At 44.7% G+C, this 21,150-nt stretch overlaps 2 protein-coding genes across 4 annotated transcripts; both read right to left on the reverse strand.

The window, feature by feature from the left end:
- Positions 1 to 9,461: 9,461 nt before the first annotated feature.
- Positions 9,462 to 15,805, reverse strand: LOC109881039 (zinc finger protein 180-like). Its single transcript, XM_020473211.2, has 2 exons — positions 14,858 to 15,805; positions 9,462 to 10,877 (listed from the first exon to the last, which is right to left on the reverse strand). Exons 1-2 carry the CDS (start codon positions 15,168 to 15,170, stop codon positions 9,931 to 9,933), a joined length of 1,260 nt encoding a protein of 419 aa, XP_020328800.2. The 5' UTR covers positions 15,171 to 15,805; the 3' UTR covers positions 9,462 to 9,930.
- Positions 15,806 to 17,509: 1,704 nt separating this feature from the next.
- LOC116363072 (carbohydrate sulfotransferase 12-like) lies at positions 17,510 to 20,050 on the reverse strand. 3 transcript variants are annotated; one of them, XM_031817005.1, is made up of 4 exons: positions 19,893 to 20,050; positions 18,770 to 19,090; positions 18,294 to 18,523; positions 17,510 to 18,201 (listed from the first exon to the last, which is right to left on the reverse strand). In XM_031817005.1, exons 1-4 carry the CDS (start codon positions 20,004 to 20,006, stop codon positions 18,159 to 18,161), a joined length of 708 nt encoding a protein of 235 aa, XP_031672865.1. In that variant the 5' UTR covers positions 20,007 to 20,050; the 3' UTR covers positions 17,510 to 18,158. The 3 variants fall into 3 exon arrangements, with proteins under 3 accessions (XP_031672865.1, XP_031672863.1, XP_031672864.1); XM_031817004.1 differs by having other exon boundaries at positions 18,136 to 18,201; positions 18,248 to 18,523; XM_031817003.1 differs by having other exon boundaries at positions 17,510 to 18,523.
- Between the last annotated feature and the right edge of the window lie 1,100 nt (positions 20,051 to 21,150).

Genomic DNA, 21,150 nt, shown 5'->3' on the forward strand with positions numbered 1-21,150 from the left:
CAAGTCATTCATTATTGAAACTATTGAAAAATAAATGTTGAAATGTTTCAGAAACTGCCCTGTCAGTGGATTATAAAATACAGTGTTGACATTCAACATTCATTAATGTGGTGAACGGTGACGCGCATTGGCAAACGTCACACTGGGGTTAAATTCCTTTTTACACAAAGCTTTGAAAATGTGCTGTGGAGTTTATAGCCTAATGCGGCGTCCTGTTTGAGCAATTATGAGTCAATAGATACTGTTGACAAATGGTTTACAGCTGAGAAGGTTGACGTTTTCTAGGAAGGAGACAGGGGGGGGGGGGGTTCTATATAATAAAGGGTGAAGCCTTGACGACAGGATTTAATCATGAAATGTTGAAATATTGTCTGCATTCTGTTGTCCTCTTCTTGATGTCAAGCCGCCCTGTTTTCTTCCTTCCTGTTTCCGTTCTGTTTCTCCAACTAAAGTAGTTGTTTCTTCTTTGAGTATCTTTCCCAGATGTTTTTAGAATATTTTGCACTTGTTTTGATGTTTCTATGACAACAAATTTAAAACGTTACTGCGAACAACAGATTGAAATGCATTTTTATATGATTTGATTATTTCAATCAAATGAACACGTTGTTTTATGCAAGTCAAAGGTTGTGAAAGTAGCTATAGACAAGATATTTAAATGCAATTGTTTATGATTCGTTTATTTCTATCAAATCAACACTTGACTTCATATGTCCGGTCCCTAACAAAAACATTTGCTCGTGAACGATCCTTCGTAGTAATCAGAGAGGAATGTACATTGTTGTCAACCTTTAAATAGGCTAATGGCGAATGTCTGGTTTTTAAAATCTAGTACCTCATTATAGGAGCCTGGGACCTGAGAAACCTGACAACTACATCCAAAAAAGGACAGATGGTTACAATAGCAAGAGCCATCTCATCACGGATCTGGTAGGACAAAAAAGCATGGCCAATTTTATTGTTACCCCCTGGCGTTGTTTGTCAGGTTCAACTATAGGTGACAGGGCGACGTGTTTTTATTTTTTTGTCAGTTATGAACTCATTATTATTTATAATAACGGCCTACCCCAGCCAAACCCTCCCCTAACCCGGACGACGCTGTGCCGCGCCCAATGGGACTCCCGATCACCGCCGGTTGTAATTACAGCCCAGGATCAGTTGTTGACAGGGCGACATATTTTGTGGACAAAAACAGCATAAAACCGGGTCTATGACAAAGCATAATCAAATGATTTACCCAGCTACAGTAATTTTGAGAAACATCGAGAAATAGTTTGGTCGATTATTTTTTTTATCAAATTATCCACCATGTCTTTCTAAACTCATAGCTAACTCGGGAAATATAACGTTATTTCAGAATGAACATTAACCGGTTAGCGCATCATGCCCTGTGACATTATGTAAGCTAGCTAGCCCCAGATAGATCATGTGTTTTCACGTGCATTGTTTGTTGTGTTCTGCCTGGTGACACTCGTTCATTCGCGACCTGGCTGTTCGTTCTGAATAGTATTATCTATTTTGTTCAAAACAGTGGCAGCATGTGTGTGACGGATGTGAAACGGCTAGCTTAGTTAGCGCTAAATAGCGTTTCAATCGGTGACGTCACTTGCTCTGACACCTTGAAGTAGTGGTTCCCCTTTGCTCTGCAAGGGCCGTGGCTTTTGTGGAGCGATGGGTACCGATGCTTCGTGGGTGTCAGTTGTTGATGTGTGCAGAGGGTCCCTGGTTCGCGCGAGGGTACGGTCTAAAGTTATACTGTTACATGTGCAGCAGTTGTCATTCGGTTGTTGGCATGGACATTGTGAAATAGGTGTATTTATGCTGTTGTTCAAGTGCACAGATCACTTTATATAGCTTCAAAAACTTGGCATCATATTTCTGTCATGTGATTTGTTGACAACTCCATCTTACGCCCCTGGTATTCAACCAATCAGCGACCGCTTCTTTTCCTCCTCCAGGTGAAGGGATTCTTTCCAAAACGCCGTATATCAATTTTCAGAAATTCAACCAATCAGCGACCACTTCTTTTTGTTGTTTAAATAAATGTATGAAAAATCGGTTGTTTTTTTACTATCTAATCGAGGGGTTGTTCAATGACAGACTTGCATTTGTTTAATATAACCATCACTTGATGGTTTCATTTCAGAGGCAAGTAATCATGCTTTTTGGTCGGGCGAAATCAAACCAAATTGTAATTGTCACATGCTTTGTAAACAACAGGTGTAGACTAACAGTGTTTACAAATGCTATATACACTGAACAAAAATATAGACGCAACGCAACAACAATTTCAAGGATTTTACAGAGGTACAGTTCATATAAAGGACATCAGTCAATTGAAATAAATTCCTAATCTGTGGATTTCACATGACTGGGAATACAGATACATAAAATAAACAGATTAAAGTGGATCAGAAAACGTCCTTATCTGGTGCGACCATTTGCCTCGCGCAGCGCGACACATCACCTACTCATAGAGTTGATCAGGCTGTTCATTGTGGCCTGTGAAAATGTTGCCCCACTCCTCTTCAACGGCTGTGCGAAGTTGCTGGATATTGACACATCACCTACTCATAGAGTTGATCAGGCTGTTCATTGTGGCCTGTGAAAATGTTGCCCCCACTCCTCTTCAACGGCTGTGCGAAGTTGCTGGATATTGACACATCACCTACTCATAGAGTTGATCAGGCTGTTCATTGTGGCCTGTGAAAATGTTGCCCCACTCCTCTTCAACGGCTGTGCGAAGTTGCTGGATATTGGCGGGAACTGGAACACGCTGTCGTACACGTCATGAAATGGGTTTCCGTGGCCTAAAGTCCCCATGTGCAATAGCAAGCGTCAGCTGGAGTGGTGTAAAGCTCACCGCCAATGGACTCTGGAGCAGTGGGAACGCTTGAATCTGGCTTTGGCGGGATGCCAAGAGAATTCTACCTGCCAGACTGCAGTGGCTACAATGTGGTGCAGGAGGAATACTGGTCTGGGGCTGTTTTCTCCCATGGTCAATGTGGTGCAGGAGGAATAATGGTCTGGGGCTGTTTTCTCCCATGGTCAATGTGGTGCAGGAGGAATACTGGTCTGGGGCTGTTTTCTCCCATGGTCAATGTGGTGCAGGAGGAATAATGGTCTGGGGCTGTTTTCTCCCATGGTCAATGTGGTGCAGGAGGAATAATGGTCTGGGGCTGTTTTCTCCCATGGTCAAGTCTAGGTCCCTTAGTTCCATTGAAGGGAAATCTTAACCCCATCCGCGTACAATGACACTAGACGATTCTGTGATTCAAACTTTGTGGCAACAGTTTTGGAGAAAAGCTCTTTCCTGTTTCATCATGACAACGCCCCCTGTGCACAAAGCCAGGTCCGAAATGGTTTGTGGAGATCTACTCAGTGCTACTGATTCACTAACATAGAGTGGTGAGTCAGGACTGGTGATGTTGACTGAGATCTACTCAGTGCTACTGATTCACTAACATAGAGTGGTGAGTCAGGACTGGTGATGTTGACTGAGATCTACTCAGTGCTACTGATTCACTAACATAGAGTGGTGAGTCAGGACTGGTGATGTTGACTGAGATCTACTCCGTGCTACTGATTCACTAACATAGAGTGGTGAGTCAGGACTGGTGATGTTGACTGAGATCTACTCAGTGCTACTGATTCACTAACATAGTGGTGAGTCAGGACTGGTGATGTTGACTGAGATCTACTCAGTGCTACTGATTCACTAACATAGAGTGGTGAGTCAGGACTGGTGATGTTGACTGAGATCTACTCAGTGCTACTGATTCACTAACATAGAGTGGTGAGTCAGGACTGGTGATGTTGACTGAGATCTACTCAGTGCTACTGATTCACTAACATAGAGTGGTGAGTCAGGACTGGTGATGTTGACGGAGTTCCTCATATCAACTGTAACTCAGTCGAAGGTTTAAAGTTGTTTTTATTATATTTTTGATCATGTGTTTTATGATAATAATATAAACGTGTCTTTCTACGTCACTAAATGTGAGGTCCCACAGGCTGTGCCAACACATAATGACATGAAAGTGAATTCTGACAGTGTAAAATGGTTGTATTCTATACCCATTTGAAGAGAAACAAGTTATTCATGTGTTTGATAGGATTAAAGATCCTCTCAGGGGACCCCACATTTGTATTTGTATTTAATATTGATCCCCATTAGCTGCTACCAAGGTAGCAGCTACTCTTCCTGGGGTCCAGTAAAATTAAGGCAGTTATGAATATATTGTAATGTTTTAAAAATGTATAACAGATTTCACAACATATTAAGTGTGCGCCCTCAGGACTCTACTCCGCTACCACATATCTATTACACAAGATCCATGTGTACGTGTGTGTGTATAGTGCGTATGTTATCGTGTGTTCGTATGGATGTGTCTGTGTTTGTGTTGCTTCACAGTCCCCGCTGTTCCATAAGGTGTATGTATTAAATCTTACTGCTATCATGAATTACTTGATGTGGAATAGAAAGAGGAAGTAAACAACGTCCCAACATTCAAAAAATGACCACTTCTTTAAAAGAATGTCCAGATAGTGGTTCCCAGTATGCAAAGACAGGTTCCAGTTGGTATGGATGGCAAAGACAGGTTCCAGTTGATATGGATGGCAAAGACAGGTTCCAGTTGATATGGATGGCAAAGACAGGTTCCAGTTGATATGGATGGTAAAGACAGGTTCCAGTTGATATGGATGGCAAAGACAGGTTCCAGTTGATATGGATGGCAAAGACAGGTTCCAGTTGATATGGATGGCAAAGACAGGTTCCAGTTGATATGGATGGTAAAGACAGATTCCAGTTGGTATGGATGGTTCCAGTTGGTATGGATGGTAAAGACAGGTTCCAGTTGATATGGATGGTAAAGACAGGTTCCAGTTGGTATGGATGGTAAAGACAGGTTCCAGTTGATATGGATGGTAAAGACAGGTTCCAGTTGATATGGATGGTACAGACAGGTTCCAGTTGGTATGGATGGTTCCAGTTGATATGGATGGTAAAGACAGGTTCCAGTTGATATGGATGGTAAAGACAGGTTCCAGTTGGTATGGATGGTTCCAGTTGATATGGATGGTAAAGACAGGTTCCAGTTGATATGGATGGTAAAGACAGGTTCCAGTTGATATGGATGGTAAAGACAGGTTCCAGTTGATATGGATGGTAAAGACAGGTTCCAGTTGGTATGGATGGTACAGACAGGTTCTAGTTGGTATGGATGGTAAAGACAGGTTCCAGTTGGTATGGATGGTAAAGACAGGTTCCAGTTGGTATGGATGGTATAGACAGGTTCCAGTTGGTATGGATGGTAAAGACAGGTTCCAGTTGGTATGGATGGTAAAGACAGTTGATATGGATGGTAAAGACAGTTGATATGGATGGTAAAGACAGGTTCCAGTTGATATGGATGGTAAAGACAGGTTCCAGTTGATATGGATGGTAAAGACAGGTTCCAGTTGGTATGGATGGTAAAGACAGGTTCCAGTTGGTATGGATGGTAAAGACAGGTTCCAGTTGGTATGGATGGTAAAGACAGGTTCCAGTTGGTATGGATGGTAAAGACAGGTTCCAGTTGGTATGGATGGTTCCAGTTGGTATGGATGGTAAAGACAGGTTCCAGTTGGTATGGATGGTAAAGACAGGTTCCAGTTGGTATGGATGGTAAAGACAGGTTCCAGTTGGTATGGATGGGTAAAAAAAGAAGAAAGTACAAGCATTTATTAACTCGACATCTATCTAGCAGGCTACATACAGCGCATTCGGGAAAAGTTTTCAGACCCCTTGACTTTTTCCACATTTTTGTTACGTTACAGCCTTATTCTAAAATGGATTACATTGTTTTTTTTGTCATCAATCTACTCACACAAATATCCCATTATGACATCACAATACCCCATAATGACAAAGCAAAAACAGGTTTTGGGGAATTTGTTATCAAATTTAAATAAAAAATGGAAATACCACATTTACACAAGTAATTCAGACACTTTACTCAGTACTTTGTTGAAGCACCTCTGGCAGCGATTACAGCCTCGAGTCTTCTCGGGTAATGACGCTACGAGCTTGGCACATCCCCTCAAGCTTTGTCAGGTGTACCGTTGCTGCACAGCTATTCTCAGGTCTCTCCAGAGATGTTAGATCGGGTTCAAGTCCGGTCTCTGGTTGAGCTAATCAAGGACATTCAGAGACCTTGTCCCGAAGCCTCTCCTGCGTTTTCTTGGCTGTGTGCTTAGGCTTGTGGTCCTGTTGGAAGGTGAATCTTCGCCCCATTCTGAGGTCCTGAGGGCTTTGGAGCAGGTTTTCATCAATGCTCTTTCTGTACTTCCCTTGATCCTGACAAGTCTCCTAGTCCCTGCTGCTGAAAAACATCCCCACAGCATGATGCTGCCACCACCATGCTTCACCGAAGGGATGGTGCCAGGTTTCCTCCAGACGTGACGCTTGACATTCAGGCCAAAGAGTTCAATCTTGGTTTCATCAGACTAGAGAATCTTGTTTCTCATGGTCTCAGAGTCTTTTAGCAAATGCACTGTAAATGCACTGTACACCTGTTCAAATCAAAGTTCCCTCACAATCTTATATGTAACCATACTTCCAAAATAATGAATTAGTTCAATCAAGAAATCTGTAAATAATTTAGACGTTTTTTGCAGAGAAGATTTTATTTGCGCAATTTTACATCTCGCTAATGTCTTTAAATGCCGTATTTCAACAACAACAAGGTGCATGAAAAACGAGTCTATCGAGTCAGGGCAGTCTCTGTGCATGCAGTCTATCGAGTCAGGGCAGTCTCTGTGCATGCAGTCTATCGAGTCAGGACAGTCTCTGTGCATGCAGTATATCTAGTCAGGACAGTCTCTATGCATGCAGTCTATCTAGTCAGGGCAGTCTCTGTGCATGCAGTCTATCGAGTCAGGGCAGTCTCTGCATGCAGTCTATCGAGTCAGGGCAGTCTCTGTGCATGCAGTCTATCGAGTCAGGACAGTCTCTGTGCATGCAGTCTATCGAGTCAGGACAGTCTCTATGCATGCAGTCTATCGAGTCAGGACAGTCTCTGTGCATGCAGTCTATCGAGTCAGGACAGTCTCTGTGCATGCAGTCTATCTAGTCAGGACAGTCTCTATGCATGCAGTCTATCGAGTCAGGACAGTCTCTGTGCATGCAGTCTATCGAGTCAGGACAGTCTCTATGCATGCAGTCTATCTAGTCAGGACAGTCTCTATGCATGCAGTCTATCTAGTCAGGACAGTCTCTGTGCATGCAGTCTATCTAGTCAGGAAAGTCAAAAACAAAAACACGTTCTCAGTCAAAAATATCAGACAATGGGAGCACTGTGTGTGTGTTCTTGAACTGCATGAACTTTAAGTCCACGTGTTCCCTAGTGGCCATGTGTTCCCTAGTGGCCATGTGTTCCCTAGTGGCCATGTGGCCATGTGTTCCCTAGTGACCATGTGGCCATGTGTTCCCTAGTGGCCATGTGTTCCCTAGTGGCCATGTGTTCCCTAGTGGCCATGTGTTCCCTAGTGACCATGTGGCCATGTGTTCCCTAGTGGCCATGTGTTCCCTAGTGGCCATGTGTTCCCTAGTGACCATGTGGCCATGTGTTCCCTAGTGACCATGTGTTCCCTAGTGACCATGTGTTCCCTAGTGACCATGTGTTCCCTAGTGACCATGTGTTCCCTAGTGACCATGTGTTCCCTAGTGGCCATGTGTTCCCTAGTGGCCATGTGTTCCCTAGTGGCCATGTGTCCCCTAGTGGCCATATGCACCCTAGTGGCCATGTGTACCCTAGTGGCCATGTGGCCATGTGTTCACTAGTGGCCATGTGTACCCTAGTGGCCATGTGTTCCCTAGTGGCCATGTGTTCCCTAGTGGCCATGTGTTCCCTAGTGGCCATGTGTTCCCTAGTGGCCATATGTACCCTAGTGGCCATGTGGCCATGTGTTCCCTAGTGGCCATGTGTTCCCTAGTGGCCATGTGTACCCTAGTGGCCATGTGTTCCCTAGTGGCCATGTGTACCCTAGTGGCCATATGCACCCTAGTGGCCATGTGGCCATGTGTTCCCTAGTGGCCATGTGTTCCCTAGTGGCCATGTGTCCCCTAGTGGCCATATGCACCCTAGTGGCCATGTGTACCCTAGTGGCCATGTGGCCATGTGTTCCCTAGTGGCCATGTGTACCCTAGTGGCCATGTGTACCCTAGTGGCCATGTGTTCCCTAGTGGCCATGTGTACCCTAGTGGCCATGTGGCCATGTGTTCCCTAGTGGCCATGTGTACCCTAGTGGCCATGTGTTCCCTAATGGCCATGTGTTCCCTAGTGGCCATGTGTACCCTAGTGGCCATGTGTACCCTAGTGGCCATGTGTTCCCTAGTGGCCATGTGTACCCTAGTGGCCATGTGGCCATGTGTTCCCTAGTGGCCATGTGTACCCTTGTGGCCATGTGTTCCCTAGTGGCCATGTGTACCCTAGTGGCCATGTGTACCCTAGTGGTCATGTGTACCCTAGTGGTCATGTGTACCCTAGTGGACATGTGTACCCTAGTGAACATGTGTGCCCTAGTGGTCATGTGTACCCTAGTGGACATGTGTACCCTAGTGGCCATGTGTACCCTAGTGGTCATGTGTACCCTAGTGGACATGTGTACCCTAGTGAACATGTGTGCCCTAGTGGCCATGTGTACCCTAGTGGACATGTGTATCCTAGTGGACATGTGTACCCTAGTGGACATGTGTACCCTAGTGGACATGTGTACCCTAGTGGCCATGTGTTCCCTAGTGGCCATGTGTACCCTAGTGGCCATGTGGCCATGTGTTCCCTAGTGGCCATGTGTACCCTAGTGGCCATGTGTTCCCTAATGGCCATGTGTTCCCTAGTGGCCATGTGTACCCTAGTGGCCATGTGTACCCTAGTGGCCATGTGTTCCCTAGTGGCCATGTGTACCCTAGTGGCCATGTGTTCCCTAGTGGCCATGTGTACCCTAGTGGTCATGTGTACCCTAGTGGACATGTGTACCCTAGTGGACATGTGTACCCTAGTGGACATGTGTACCCTAGTGAACACGTGTACCCTAGTGAACATGTGTGCCCTAGTGGCTATGTGTACCCTAGTGGACATGTGTATCCTAGTGGACATGTGTACCCTAGTGGACATGTGTACCCTAGTGGACATGTGTACCCTAGTAGACATGTGTAATGGCCCAACATTGTCCTCAAAATTGTATTTTTTGTAGGCTACTCACAAAAAGAAAGTTCAGGTTTGTCACACAGTTTGTTGATGAACAGTGGTGGGACCCAATCATACTTGATAAATCATACTTGAGTATGAAAATGACTCAACTAAAAGTGAAAGTCACCCAGTAAAATACTAGAGTAAAAGTCTAAAAGCATTTGATTTTAAAAGTTAAAAGTATAAATCATTTCAAATTCCTTATACTAGGCAAACCAGACAGCACAATTATATTTTTATTTTTAATTCACAGATATGTCTGAGGGTTGGAGCCCCTGACTCAGTTACCAATGAAGCGTTTGTGTTTAGTGAGTCCGCCACATCAGAGGCAGTAGGGATGTTCTCTTGATAAGTGTGTGAATTGGACCATTTTGGACCAAAAAAAGTATAGTACAGATACCCCCCCCTAAAAAACTGTTGAAATAAATGTTCCCTCAAGTCATCTTAGATGTAACCCTTTAACTACGATTCTAGGATTCTAGAACATGGTAAAGGGATATTCCACGTGAATAATACCTTTCACAACATTTTTATACACAATAAATAAATAAACCAAACTATCTTCAATAGATTTTCTTTCACAAATGGCTCTAATCCCATGTGTTGTTCTATATCCCTTCCCACACTGGGACCACTAATAACTTCTCTCCGCTGTTGATTCTTTCATGCTCTCTGAATAGTTGAAACCGTGTACATTTCATCCCACAGTGGGAGCAGTGGAAGGCTTCTCCTTTGTGTGTGTTTTCTGATGCACTTTCATGTTCCATAAACTCTTAAAACTCTTTTCACAATAAGAACAGTGGAAAGGCTTCTCCGCAGAGTGTATTAGCTCATGTCTTTTCAGGTGCCCTGATAAGAAAAATCTCTTTCCACACTGGGAACAGTGGAAAGGTTTCTCTTCAGCATGTGTTAACTCATGTTGTTTCAGGGCATTTGATGAAAAAAATGTTTTTTCACACTGGGAGCAGTGATAAGGCTTATATACAGAGTGTGTTAGCTCATGATTTTTCAGGTTTCCTGACCGGGTGAATCTCTTCCCACACTGGGAACAGTGGTAAGGCTTTTCTCCAGTGTGCGTTCTCTTATGTTCTTTTAGATCCCCTAACTGGGAAAATCTTTTCCCACACTGAGAGCAGTGGAAAGGCTTCTCCCCTGTATGTGTTCTCTCATGTATTTTCAGGCTTGTTAACCAGCTGAAACTCTTTCCACACTGAGAGCAGTGGTGAGGCTTTTCTCCAGAGTGTATTCTCTCGTGTCTTTTCAGGCTCCCTAACAGGGTAAAACTCTTTCCGCACTGGGAGCAGTGATGAGCCTTATCTTCTGTGTGTGTCCTTTCATGTCTTTTCAGGGCCCTTAAGTGGGTAAAACTGTTTCCACACAGGGAGCAGTGGAAAGGCTTCTCTCCTGTGTGTATTCTATTATGTAATTTCAGGCTCCATAAGTGGCTAAAACTTTTTTCACACTGGGAGCATTGGTAAGGCTTCTCCCCTATGTGCATTCTCTTATGGTCTCTAAAGTGCCCTAACCACCAAAAACTCTTTCCACAATGGCAGTAGTGGCGTTGTCTTGCTGGTTTGGATGCCTCTGGATCTGGATCCTCTGAAGGACTCTTCCCGCTGTCAGAGTGAGAGTCTGGTCTCTCTCCTGTCAAAGATAAACAAAAACAGTATTGGTTAAACAGAGAAATCTGAATTTAAAAAACTATTTATTTTACCAGGTAAGTTGACTGAGAACATATTCTCATTTACAGAAACAACCTGGGGAATAGTTAAAGGAGGAGGGGAGGGGATGAATGGACATTTTGCCAGGACACCAGCATTAACATCCCAACTCTTGCGATAAGTGCCATGGGACTGTCTTCCTAGGAGGTTTACTCCAGACTGGATTCCTACAAGGTTTTATCTAGACTAGTTCCCCTAATAAAATAGCGTGTCATCAAAGTGGCTGTAGTGCTTTGTAGACCAATAAAATCACTATCGAACTTGTCAGTTCTGCATTTAATAAACCTAATAGTGAATAAACCGTAAACTTAGATAAACAGCCAGGCTTTTATATGCTTAAATCACTGAACACAACAGGCTCTTATAGGAGACAGGCTCTTATAGGAGACAGGCTCTTATTGGAGACAGGCTCTTATTGGAGACAGGTGTCCATTTCCTTAATGCACACAACTTTTGCTAATTTGCATAGTTAATTGTTTAATTTCAGCATTTTAATGCATTTCTTAATTTTTTTTATTTTGTCTTAGTATACTCTGACTGTGCATTTTTGGCAGTTCTTACTTTCCCCACAAGAGGGCGATCAACCGATTTCTCCCGCAGTTTAATGGTTTTGTGTTAGCTAGCAGTTCTCAGCTGTTACCAGACAATGGCTATAAAAATGATGGTCACTAGTTACCACAGCCACAAAGTCAGAAGGCCGCCCTACTCAACCAATCAGATGAGGAATGTGATGGCGCGTATTCTGGTTCGTAGGAGACACACCTCATTATCCAAAATTGCATACCTCGAGTTCAAGTTTGAGGACCAAATAACTAAATACATTAAGGAACAAGCGTTGGCAACGTCACTAAAAATTCACAACATTGAGAAAGGACAAACATTTTCGCAAATGGGTAAAGTTGTGGACTCTCTTTTAGATGCCAAGTAGCTAACTGTTGCTACTCTCATCTAGTATAAGTGTTTCCGTTCCGAGAACAGAGGAGCCGGTCATCTGATTGGTCGAGGAGGCGGGCCTTCTGACTCTGTGGTCTCTAAAGATCCCGTGGCACTGATGAAGCTGGTCATCTGATTGGTCAAGGAGGCGGGCCTTCTGACTCTGTGGTCTCTAAAGATCCCGTGGCACTGATGAAGCTGGTCATCTGATTGGTCGAGGCAGGGGTGGGTTGTCCTGTTTTCACTGCTTGTGTATATCAAACTGTATTCCTATCAGTGAAACAGAGGAGTTCATCTGTTTGATAGAGAAACGCTGTTAGTTTCCCTACAAGCATTTACACCTTACACTTTTACAAAATTCATTTTATTAGAATAATGTTGAATTACTAACTAACAATGGAATGTTCCTCAACAAAATGGAAGAAGATGGGGACTTTTAAAACGAGTGTCCCAACTCTGTGGTCACTAAAGATCCCATGGCGCTGATGAAGCCGGTCATCTGATTGATTGGTCGAGGAGGCGGGCTTTCTGACTCTGTGGTCTCTAAAGATCCCATGGCACTGATGAAGCCGGTCATCTGATTGGTCTGACTGTATATCAAACTGTATTCCTATCAGTGCCTTCAGAAAGTATTCATACCCCTTGACTTCATCCACATTACAGACTGAAATCAAAACAGATTAAATAGATTTAGATAGATTTTTTTTCAGACCCACTCATATCCCATTGACATAAATATACACATCAATACATGTTAGAATCCCCAGGCAGCGACTACAGCTTCTTTCTGCCTTTCTACGTCTAAGAGTTTATGCACCTGGACTACAATATTAGCTAATTATTATTTTTTTTTAATTCTTCAAGCTCTGTCAAGTTGGTTGTTCATTGCTAGACAGCCATTTAAGTCTGACAATAGATTTTTCGAGACGATTTAAGTCAAACTGTAACTAGGCCACTCAGGAAATTCAATGTCGCCTTGGTAAGCAACACCAGCATATATTTGGCTTTGTGCTTTAGCTTATTGTTCTGCTGAAACAGACTTAAATGGCTGTCTAGCAATGAACAACCAATTAAACATAATACCACTTTGACATTATGGGGTATTGTTGGCAGGCCAGTGGGAATTTATTTGATACATTTCATCCATTTTAAATTCAGTCTGTGACATCATCAAAATGTGGAAACAGTCATGGGATGTGAATACTTTCCGAAGGCTGTAATCCTGTGTATGAAAGTACCATGTATGAATGATGTATTAAGTACCATGTATGAATGATGTATTAAGCACCATGTATGAATGATGTATTAAGTACCATGTATGAATGATGTATTAAGTACCATGTATGAATAATTTATTAAGTACCATGTATGAATGATGTATTAAGTACCATGTATGAATAATTAATTAAGTACCATGTATGAATAATTAATTAAGTACCATGTATGAATAATTAATTAAGTACCATGTATGAATAATAAATAAGTATCATGAATAATGTAACCAAATCTGTAACAAAACAAAACTTCCTTCTGTCCTCAGAAGAGGGGGGTGGAGCCAATTCAATATATGTAAATATATGTAAATAAAGAGTATGTAAGTGGAATTAGGGAGGGGAGTTTCCCCCTTTACACTGGGGACTAGAAAAGTGCCATGTAAGTATTATCAATTATTATTAAATACAACAAAAAAAATTGGACTGCAAGGCTTTTAAATTAAATGAGTATGTAACAGGGCTGAAGTTAATCTGAAATCAGATTTGTAAAAATCAGACAATTTCAATAACAAAAATTCAGTGAACATTTCTGTTTAGCTGTTTTATAATAATAGATTTTAATCTAAAAACAAGGTGTGTCAATTTGTTAGTCTACAGGCCATTGTCAAAACAACGCGGTAACTATGAGTAAAAGGGCAAACTTCATGATAAGTAAACTGAGTTTGAATAAGGCGTCCGTTTAACACGTAGCATTTTAAAAACGGCTGGTTATACTACATTTAATAAACAACCAAATCATTAATGACTCAATAGACTCAATAAATACATGTTTCTCATCTGGCCCGTGCAAACAGGTCGGCATTTACGAGTCATCACACTCCCTCATCTGATTGGTGGAGGAGGCGGGCTTTCTGACTGTGGTAACTAGGGCTGACTACCATCATGTTTCGCCAGAGTTATTCATTCATTATGTCAATGTAACAAATCCAACATTAAACCTCCTAAACAAGTCATGGTAATTGATGGTAACCTCAAACAAATAATTTAGACTCGGCGTTAATTTGAAACAGGCATTCATTGGAAACAGGCGTTCATTGGAAACGGGCGTTCATTGGAAACGGGCATTCATTGGAAACGGGCGTTCATTGGAAACGGGCGTTCATTTGCTGAAATGTGTGCCGTTGCGGTTAATGAAAAGGGACAGTTATTTGAGACTGTGTTTAACTGAAGTTTTACGGGTAGCCAAGTCAGTACGGGCAACATTTTAAGTAAACATAATTGTTAGCCTACTAAACAATGGGTAGTTCCATATTAATTCAATCCCTTCCTGACTGCACCCCCTTCGATTTGAACGAAAACCTTCCAAACATGTTTTCCCAAGGTAGAAGTGTTCAGAAAGTGACTTTTTGGAGCTGAATGCCAAAACATCCTCAGGAGATAGAGATTCTCAAAGCTGACCCATTTTGAAAACCCAACCCCACCTTATTGTGAGACATCCATGTCTTCATCATTGAAATAGATACAAGGTTGAGTTTGATATCATGTGTAAACATGTCGGGTTTCGTTCGAGTCAAAAGGGGGTGCAGTCAGAAAGTGATTGAAATCACATGGAACGACCCAAATCCTACAGTACAGAACAAGTGTAGAGCTTCAGTAGAATGACCCCCTTAAAAACCACACTGTGGTTCAACAACTGCAGATAGTTTGTGCCCGTGTTTAAGACAGTAGAGTTTGTGCCTGTGTTTAAGATACTCACTGGTGTTAATCAGATCATCAGTCACCTCCTCTTTCACTCCCAAAACGACTTCATCTTCCTCTTTTGAGATATCCTGCTCTTCCTCTCCAAAAGGTTCTTCCTTCTCTTTCACTGTAACATCCTCCTCTTCTTCTTTCACTGTGGCAGCCTCCTCCTCCTCCTTCCCCACTCCAAAAACGGCATCCTCTTCTTCATCCTCCTCCTTCACTGTAATAACGTCCTCTTCCTCGACACTGTTCACCAACATACCCTCTTTCTCCGTCCAGCAGACCGCCTCTTCTTTAACAAGGGGGGAGTAACTTAGTGAGCTCATTGTCGGGAATGTTAGTCAACTAGCTTAGGTCAATATACCAACAAGATACCTATAGTAGCCAGCTGGTTTGACGAAAGATGGGGACACCGACGGTTCTTTACTCGCCGAAGTAAAAAATGAATCCTTTAACTTAATATATAAATTGTTACAAGCCGTTTGTTTATTTCTGGAAAACGTGTTGGTGAAAAGTTAATTAGCTTCAGCTACTGGTGCCGTCGAAACGGCCGTAGCCATCTATCTATAACATTAGCAACAGACAAACAACGACGTCCCTAACTGGATGTGAAATTTAAAAAACTCGATTAACGGTACTAAGGTGTAAACATAAGTGTATTTAAAACACATTGCCTAACATCCACAGGACGTGTCTGGACACTTAACTCTTTCTTTGTTTGGTTTAGCAAGCTGCTACTGATGAGTCGCTTCTTCTTCTTCTTTATGATTTGTTTTGGCGGATTTGTCTGCATTACACCGCCGCCTACTGTACTGGAGTGGGAGGCCAGTCACAACCGACCTGCATTTACTTCCGGTAAGACGGGAACAAGGACAATTACCATGACAACTATTAACCCTCTTTAAAAACTCACCACCCCATTCCACTATTTAACCCTGTCTAATCCTAGTCCAGAACACTACCACCCCATTCCACTATTTAACAGTGTCTAATCCTAGTCCAGACCACTACCACCCCATTCCACTATTTAACCCTGTCTAATCCTAGTCCAGACCACTACCACCCCATTCCACTATTTAACCCTGTCTAATCCTAGTCCAGAACACTACCACCCCATTCCACTATTTAACAGTGTCTAATCCTAGTCCAGAACACTACCACCCCATTCCACTATTTAACCCTGTCTAATCCTACTCCAGACCAGAACACTACCACCCCATTCCACTATTTAACCCTGTCTAATCCTACTCCAGACCAGAACACTACCACCCCATTCCACTATTTAACCCTGTCTAATCCTAGTCCAGACCACTACCACCCCATTCCACTATTTAACCCTGTCTAATCCTAGTCCAGAACACTACCACCCATTCCACTATTTAACCCTGTCTAATCCTACTCCAGACCAGAACACTACCACCCCATTCCACTATTTAACCCTGTCTAATCCTAGTCCAGAACACTACCACCCCATTCCACTATTTAAGTGTCTAATCCTACTCCAGAACACTACCACCCCATTCCACTATTTAACCCTGTCTAATCCTACTCCAGACCAGAACACTACCACCCCATTCCACTATTTAACCCTGTCTAATCCTAGTCCAGAACACTACCACCCCATTCCACTATTTAACCCTGTCTAATCCTGCTCCAGACCAGAACACTACCACCCCATTCCACTATTTAACCCTGTCTAATCCTACTCCAGACCAGAACACTACCACCCCATTCCACTATTTAACCCTGTCTAATCCTGTTCCAGACCAGAACACTACCACACCATTCCACTATTTAACCCTGTCTAATCCTAGTCCAGACCAGAACACTACCACCCCATTCCACTATTTAACCCTGTCTTATCCTTCTCCATACCAGTGGTCTGAGGACAGAACACACTCCTGCACACTTCTCACATCTAAGAATCTCCCTCCTCCATTTTGGAGGACATATATTTCCATTGTTAGATCGGTCACTCGAATATCTTGTCAATGTAATAGACAATCTTTGGTACTGTCCAATGGTTTTTATACTGCATGTCCCACAGCAGCGCCGACCGAAAATACACACACACACAAATAATACATTGGTTTAACCTATTTAAAAAAATAAGCAAATATGCAGTCCAAACACGTCAAAAAATGTATTCAATTTTAACTAATAAATCCATTCATTTTACAGAGTGAGACAGACATGGTGTTTGTCTAATAAATCCATTCATTTTAAAGAGGCAGACATGGTGTTTGTCTGATAAATCCATTCATTTTAAAGAGGCAGACATGGTGTTTGCCTAATAGAGGGAGACGTAGGAGAGAGAGGCAGACATGCAGTGATACATTATTAAACATTTGGTCCAGTGTATCTGGCTCCTGAGCGGCACAGCGGTCTAAGGCCCTGCATCTCAGTGCAAGAGGCGTCACTACAGTCCCTGGTTCGAATCCAAGCTGTATCACATCCGGCCGTGATTGGAAGTCCCACAGGGCGGCGCACAATTGGCCCAGCGCCGTCCGGGTTTGGCCCGGGGTAGGCCGTCACTGCAAATAAGAATTTGTTCTGAACTGACTTGCCTCGTTAAATAGAAAATATGACCTTCATTAAGAAATAATAATGATATACAATTGAACTCTCTGTGTGAAAGTGGGACAAAACACAAATGACTAAGCAATTTATTTCCCCCAAAAATGTTTTATTCAAAAACTTTTTTTTTACAGCACTATTCCCTTTAGGAAAAAAACACTTAAATGGTTCTTCTCTCCTGATCGTGGAGAGCTAGAGGGTTGCGTTAGCTCCCCAAGTTAATGCCTAGGCTTTAGCTCAGTGGGCTAACAGCACAGCCTTGCGGCAGACTTGCATGTATACAGGGTTCAAATCCACGGCTCTCAGCCACATGTGTAAGGCATCAAGTGATGGAGCAGGCTCTCTGGTTTAGAATACCCAAACAGCCTATCAGTGATGGAGCAGACTCTCTGGTTTAGAATACCCAAACAGCCTATCAGTGATGGAGCAGACTCTCTGGTTTAGAATACCCAAACAGCCTATCAGTGATGGAGCAGACTCTCTGGTTTAGAATACCCAAACAGCCTATCAGTGATGGAGCAGACTCTCTGGTTTAGGATACCCAAACAGCCTATCAGTGATGGAGCAGACTCTCTGGTTTAGAATACCCAAACAGCCTGTCAGTGATGGAGCAGACTCTCTGGTTTAGGATACCCAAACAGCCTGTCAGTGATGGAGCAGACTCTCTGGTTTAGAATACCCAAACAGCCTGTCAGGGATGGAGCAGACTCTCTGGTTTAGGATACCCAAACAGCCTATCAGTGATGGAGCAGACTCTCTGGTTTAGGATACCCAAACAGCCTATCGGTGATGGAGCAGACTCTCTGGTTTAGGATACCCAAACAGCCTATCAGTGATGGAGCAGACTCTCTGGTTTAGGATACCCAAACAGCTCAAAGTCTGGCTCATACAAACTGTACAGCTTCTTCCTCAACTCGGCCGGAACCTCAGCGAACCAATCCCGTTCCCAGCTGGCCGCCGTGCGGTTCCGGTTGCTAGGCGGGAACTTTATCTGGTCTTCCAGGCCCAGGATCCGGAGCAGCTGATCCGAGTCGTCCTCCAGGTTTTCCAGCGTGCCGATGAAATCATAGTGGATCTGACAGGGGTGACAGAGCCGGTACACCTGGGGAGGAGGAGAAGAAGTAGTTAATTAAGTACAGTTGGGTTGAGAGCACACACACACATGCAGACACATACACACACGCACAGACGCACACACACACACACACACACACACACACACACACACCCACGCAGACACACGCAAACACACACACGCAGACACACACACACAAACACGCACACACACACACGCACACACGCACGCAGACATACACACACACGCAGACACATACACACACACGCCCACCTGGCGCCAGTGTTCGTTGAACGGCTGCTCCTGCTCCGTCTGGGGGTCGAGGAGATACCGGACGAACTCCGAGAACGACGGCTGGATCCCCGCCTCGAACGCCTCCGCCGCTGACTCCGGAACCCTGGAGGTCCCGTTTCCATAACGACGTAGCATGACCGAGCCAAACTGGCGGTAGAAGTCTTCGTTGGGCTGTTGGAACTTGTTCCGGAAGGCGGAGATGAGTCGGACGAAGGGGTCGCGGACAAACAGGAACTTGGTGTAACTCTGCAGTTTCACCCTCATCAGGTGACGGGAGAGACGGCCGTACCTACGCCAGAACTATAGGAGGAGGAGGAGGAGGAGGAGGGAGGGGATGAGAGGGAGGAGGGGGGAGGGGATGAGGAGGAGGAGGAGGAGGAGGGAGGAGGAGGAGGGAGGGGATGAGAGGGAGGAGGGAGGGGATGAGGAGGAGGAGGAGGAGGGGGGAGGAGGAGGAGGGGGAGGATGAGGAGGAGGAGGAGGAGGAGGATGGAGGGGATGAGGATGGATAGAGTGAAGAGAAGGGGATAAAGAAGTTGGATGACGCATCACTATTCTTCACACACACAGTACACACACAGTATACACACAGTATACACACAGCATACACACAGTATACACACAGCATACACACAGTATACAGACAGTATACAGACCAGTACCAGGAACACACAGTATACAGACAGTACACACACAGTATACAGACAGTACACACACAGTATACATACAGTATACAGACAGTATACACACAGTATACACACAGTATACACACAGTATACAGACAGTACACACACAGTATACAGACAGTACACACACAGTATACAGACAGTACACACACAGTATACAGACAGTACACACACAGTACACACACATTATACACACAGTATTCACACAGTATACAGACAGTAGATAGACAGTATATAGACAGTATACACACAGTATACAGACAGTAGATAGACAGTATATAGACAGTAGATAGACAGTATATAGACAGTAGATAGACAGTATATAGACAGTATACACACAGTATACACACAGTACACAGACAGTATTCATACAGTATACAGACAGTATACAGACAGTATATAGACAGTATACAGACCTTGGAGAAGGTGAGGTGCAGGGAGGAGTTGTGTATGAGGTCAGGGGGCAGGGCCTGGGGGTCGCGGTAAGGTTGTCCATCCGGAGCCAGCAGACCCTCAGAGAGAACCACCATTACACGCTTCCAGTTGGTACATGCTACCTAGAGAGAGGAGGAGTAGAGGGGTGGAGGAGAGGAAGAGAGGAGGTGGAGGAGAGGTGAGGAGGTGGAGGAGAGGAGGGGGAAGGAAAGTAGGTGAGGAGGGAGGAGAGAAGGAGAGGAGGAAGGGGGATGGAGGAGGAGGAGGATGGGAGGCGAAGGGGTAGGAGAGGAGGATGGGAGGTGAAGGGGTAGGAGGAGGAGGATGGGAGGTGAAGGGGTAGGAGGAGGGAGGATGGGAGGTGAAGGGGTAGGAGGAGGAGGATGGGAGGTGAAGGGGTAGAGGAAGAAGAGGATGGGAGGCGAAGGGGGTAGGAGGAGGAGGATGGGAGGTGAAGGGGTAGGAGGAGGAGGATGGGAGGTGAAGGGTAGGAGGAGGAGGATGGGAGGCGAAGGGGGGGGGGGGGGTAGGAGGAGGAGGATGGGGAGGTGAAGGGGTAGGAGGAGGAGGATGGGAGGTTGAAGGGGTAGGAGGAGGAGGAGGGGGTGAAGGTAGGGGACGAGGATGGGAGGCGAAGGGGTAGGAGGAGGAGGATGGAGGTGAAGGGTAGGAGGAGGAGGATGGAGGTGAAGGGTTGGGAGAAGAGGAGGAAGAGGATGGGAGGTGAAGGAGTAGGAGGAGGATGGGAGGTGAAGGGGTTAGGAGGAGGAGGATGGGAGGTGAAGGGGTAGGAGGAGGATGGGAGGCGAAGGGTGGGAGGAAGGAGGATGGGAGGTGAGGGGGTAGGAGGAAGAAGAGGAGGGGAGGCGAAGAGGTAGAGGAGGATGGGAGGCGAAGGGTTGGGAGGAAGAGGAGGAGGAGGATGGGAGGTGAAGGGGTAGGAGGAGGAGGATGGGAGGTGAAGGGGTAGGAGGAGGAGGATGGGAGGTGAAGGGTTGGGAGGAAGAGGATGGGAGGTGAGGGGGTAGGAGGAAAGAAGAGGATGGGAGGCGAAGAGGTAGGAGGAGGATGGGAGGCGAAGGGTTGGGAGGAAGAGGAGGAAGAGGATGGGAGGTGAAGGAGGTAGGAGGAGGATGGGAGGTGAAGGGGTAGGAGGAGGAGGATGGGAGGTGAAGGGGTAGGAGGAGGATGGGAGGCGAAGGGTTTGGGAGGAAGAGGATGGGAGGTGAGGGGGTAGGA

This window comes from Oncorhynchus kisutch, unplaced genomic scaffold (assembly GCF_002021735.2).
Source record: "Oncorhynchus kisutch isolate 150728-3 unplaced genomic scaffold, Okis_V2 scaffold912, whole genome shotgun sequence".
Lineage (NCBI taxonomy): Eukaryota > Metazoa > Chordata > Actinopteri > Salmoniformes > Salmonidae > Oncorhynchus > Oncorhynchus kisutch.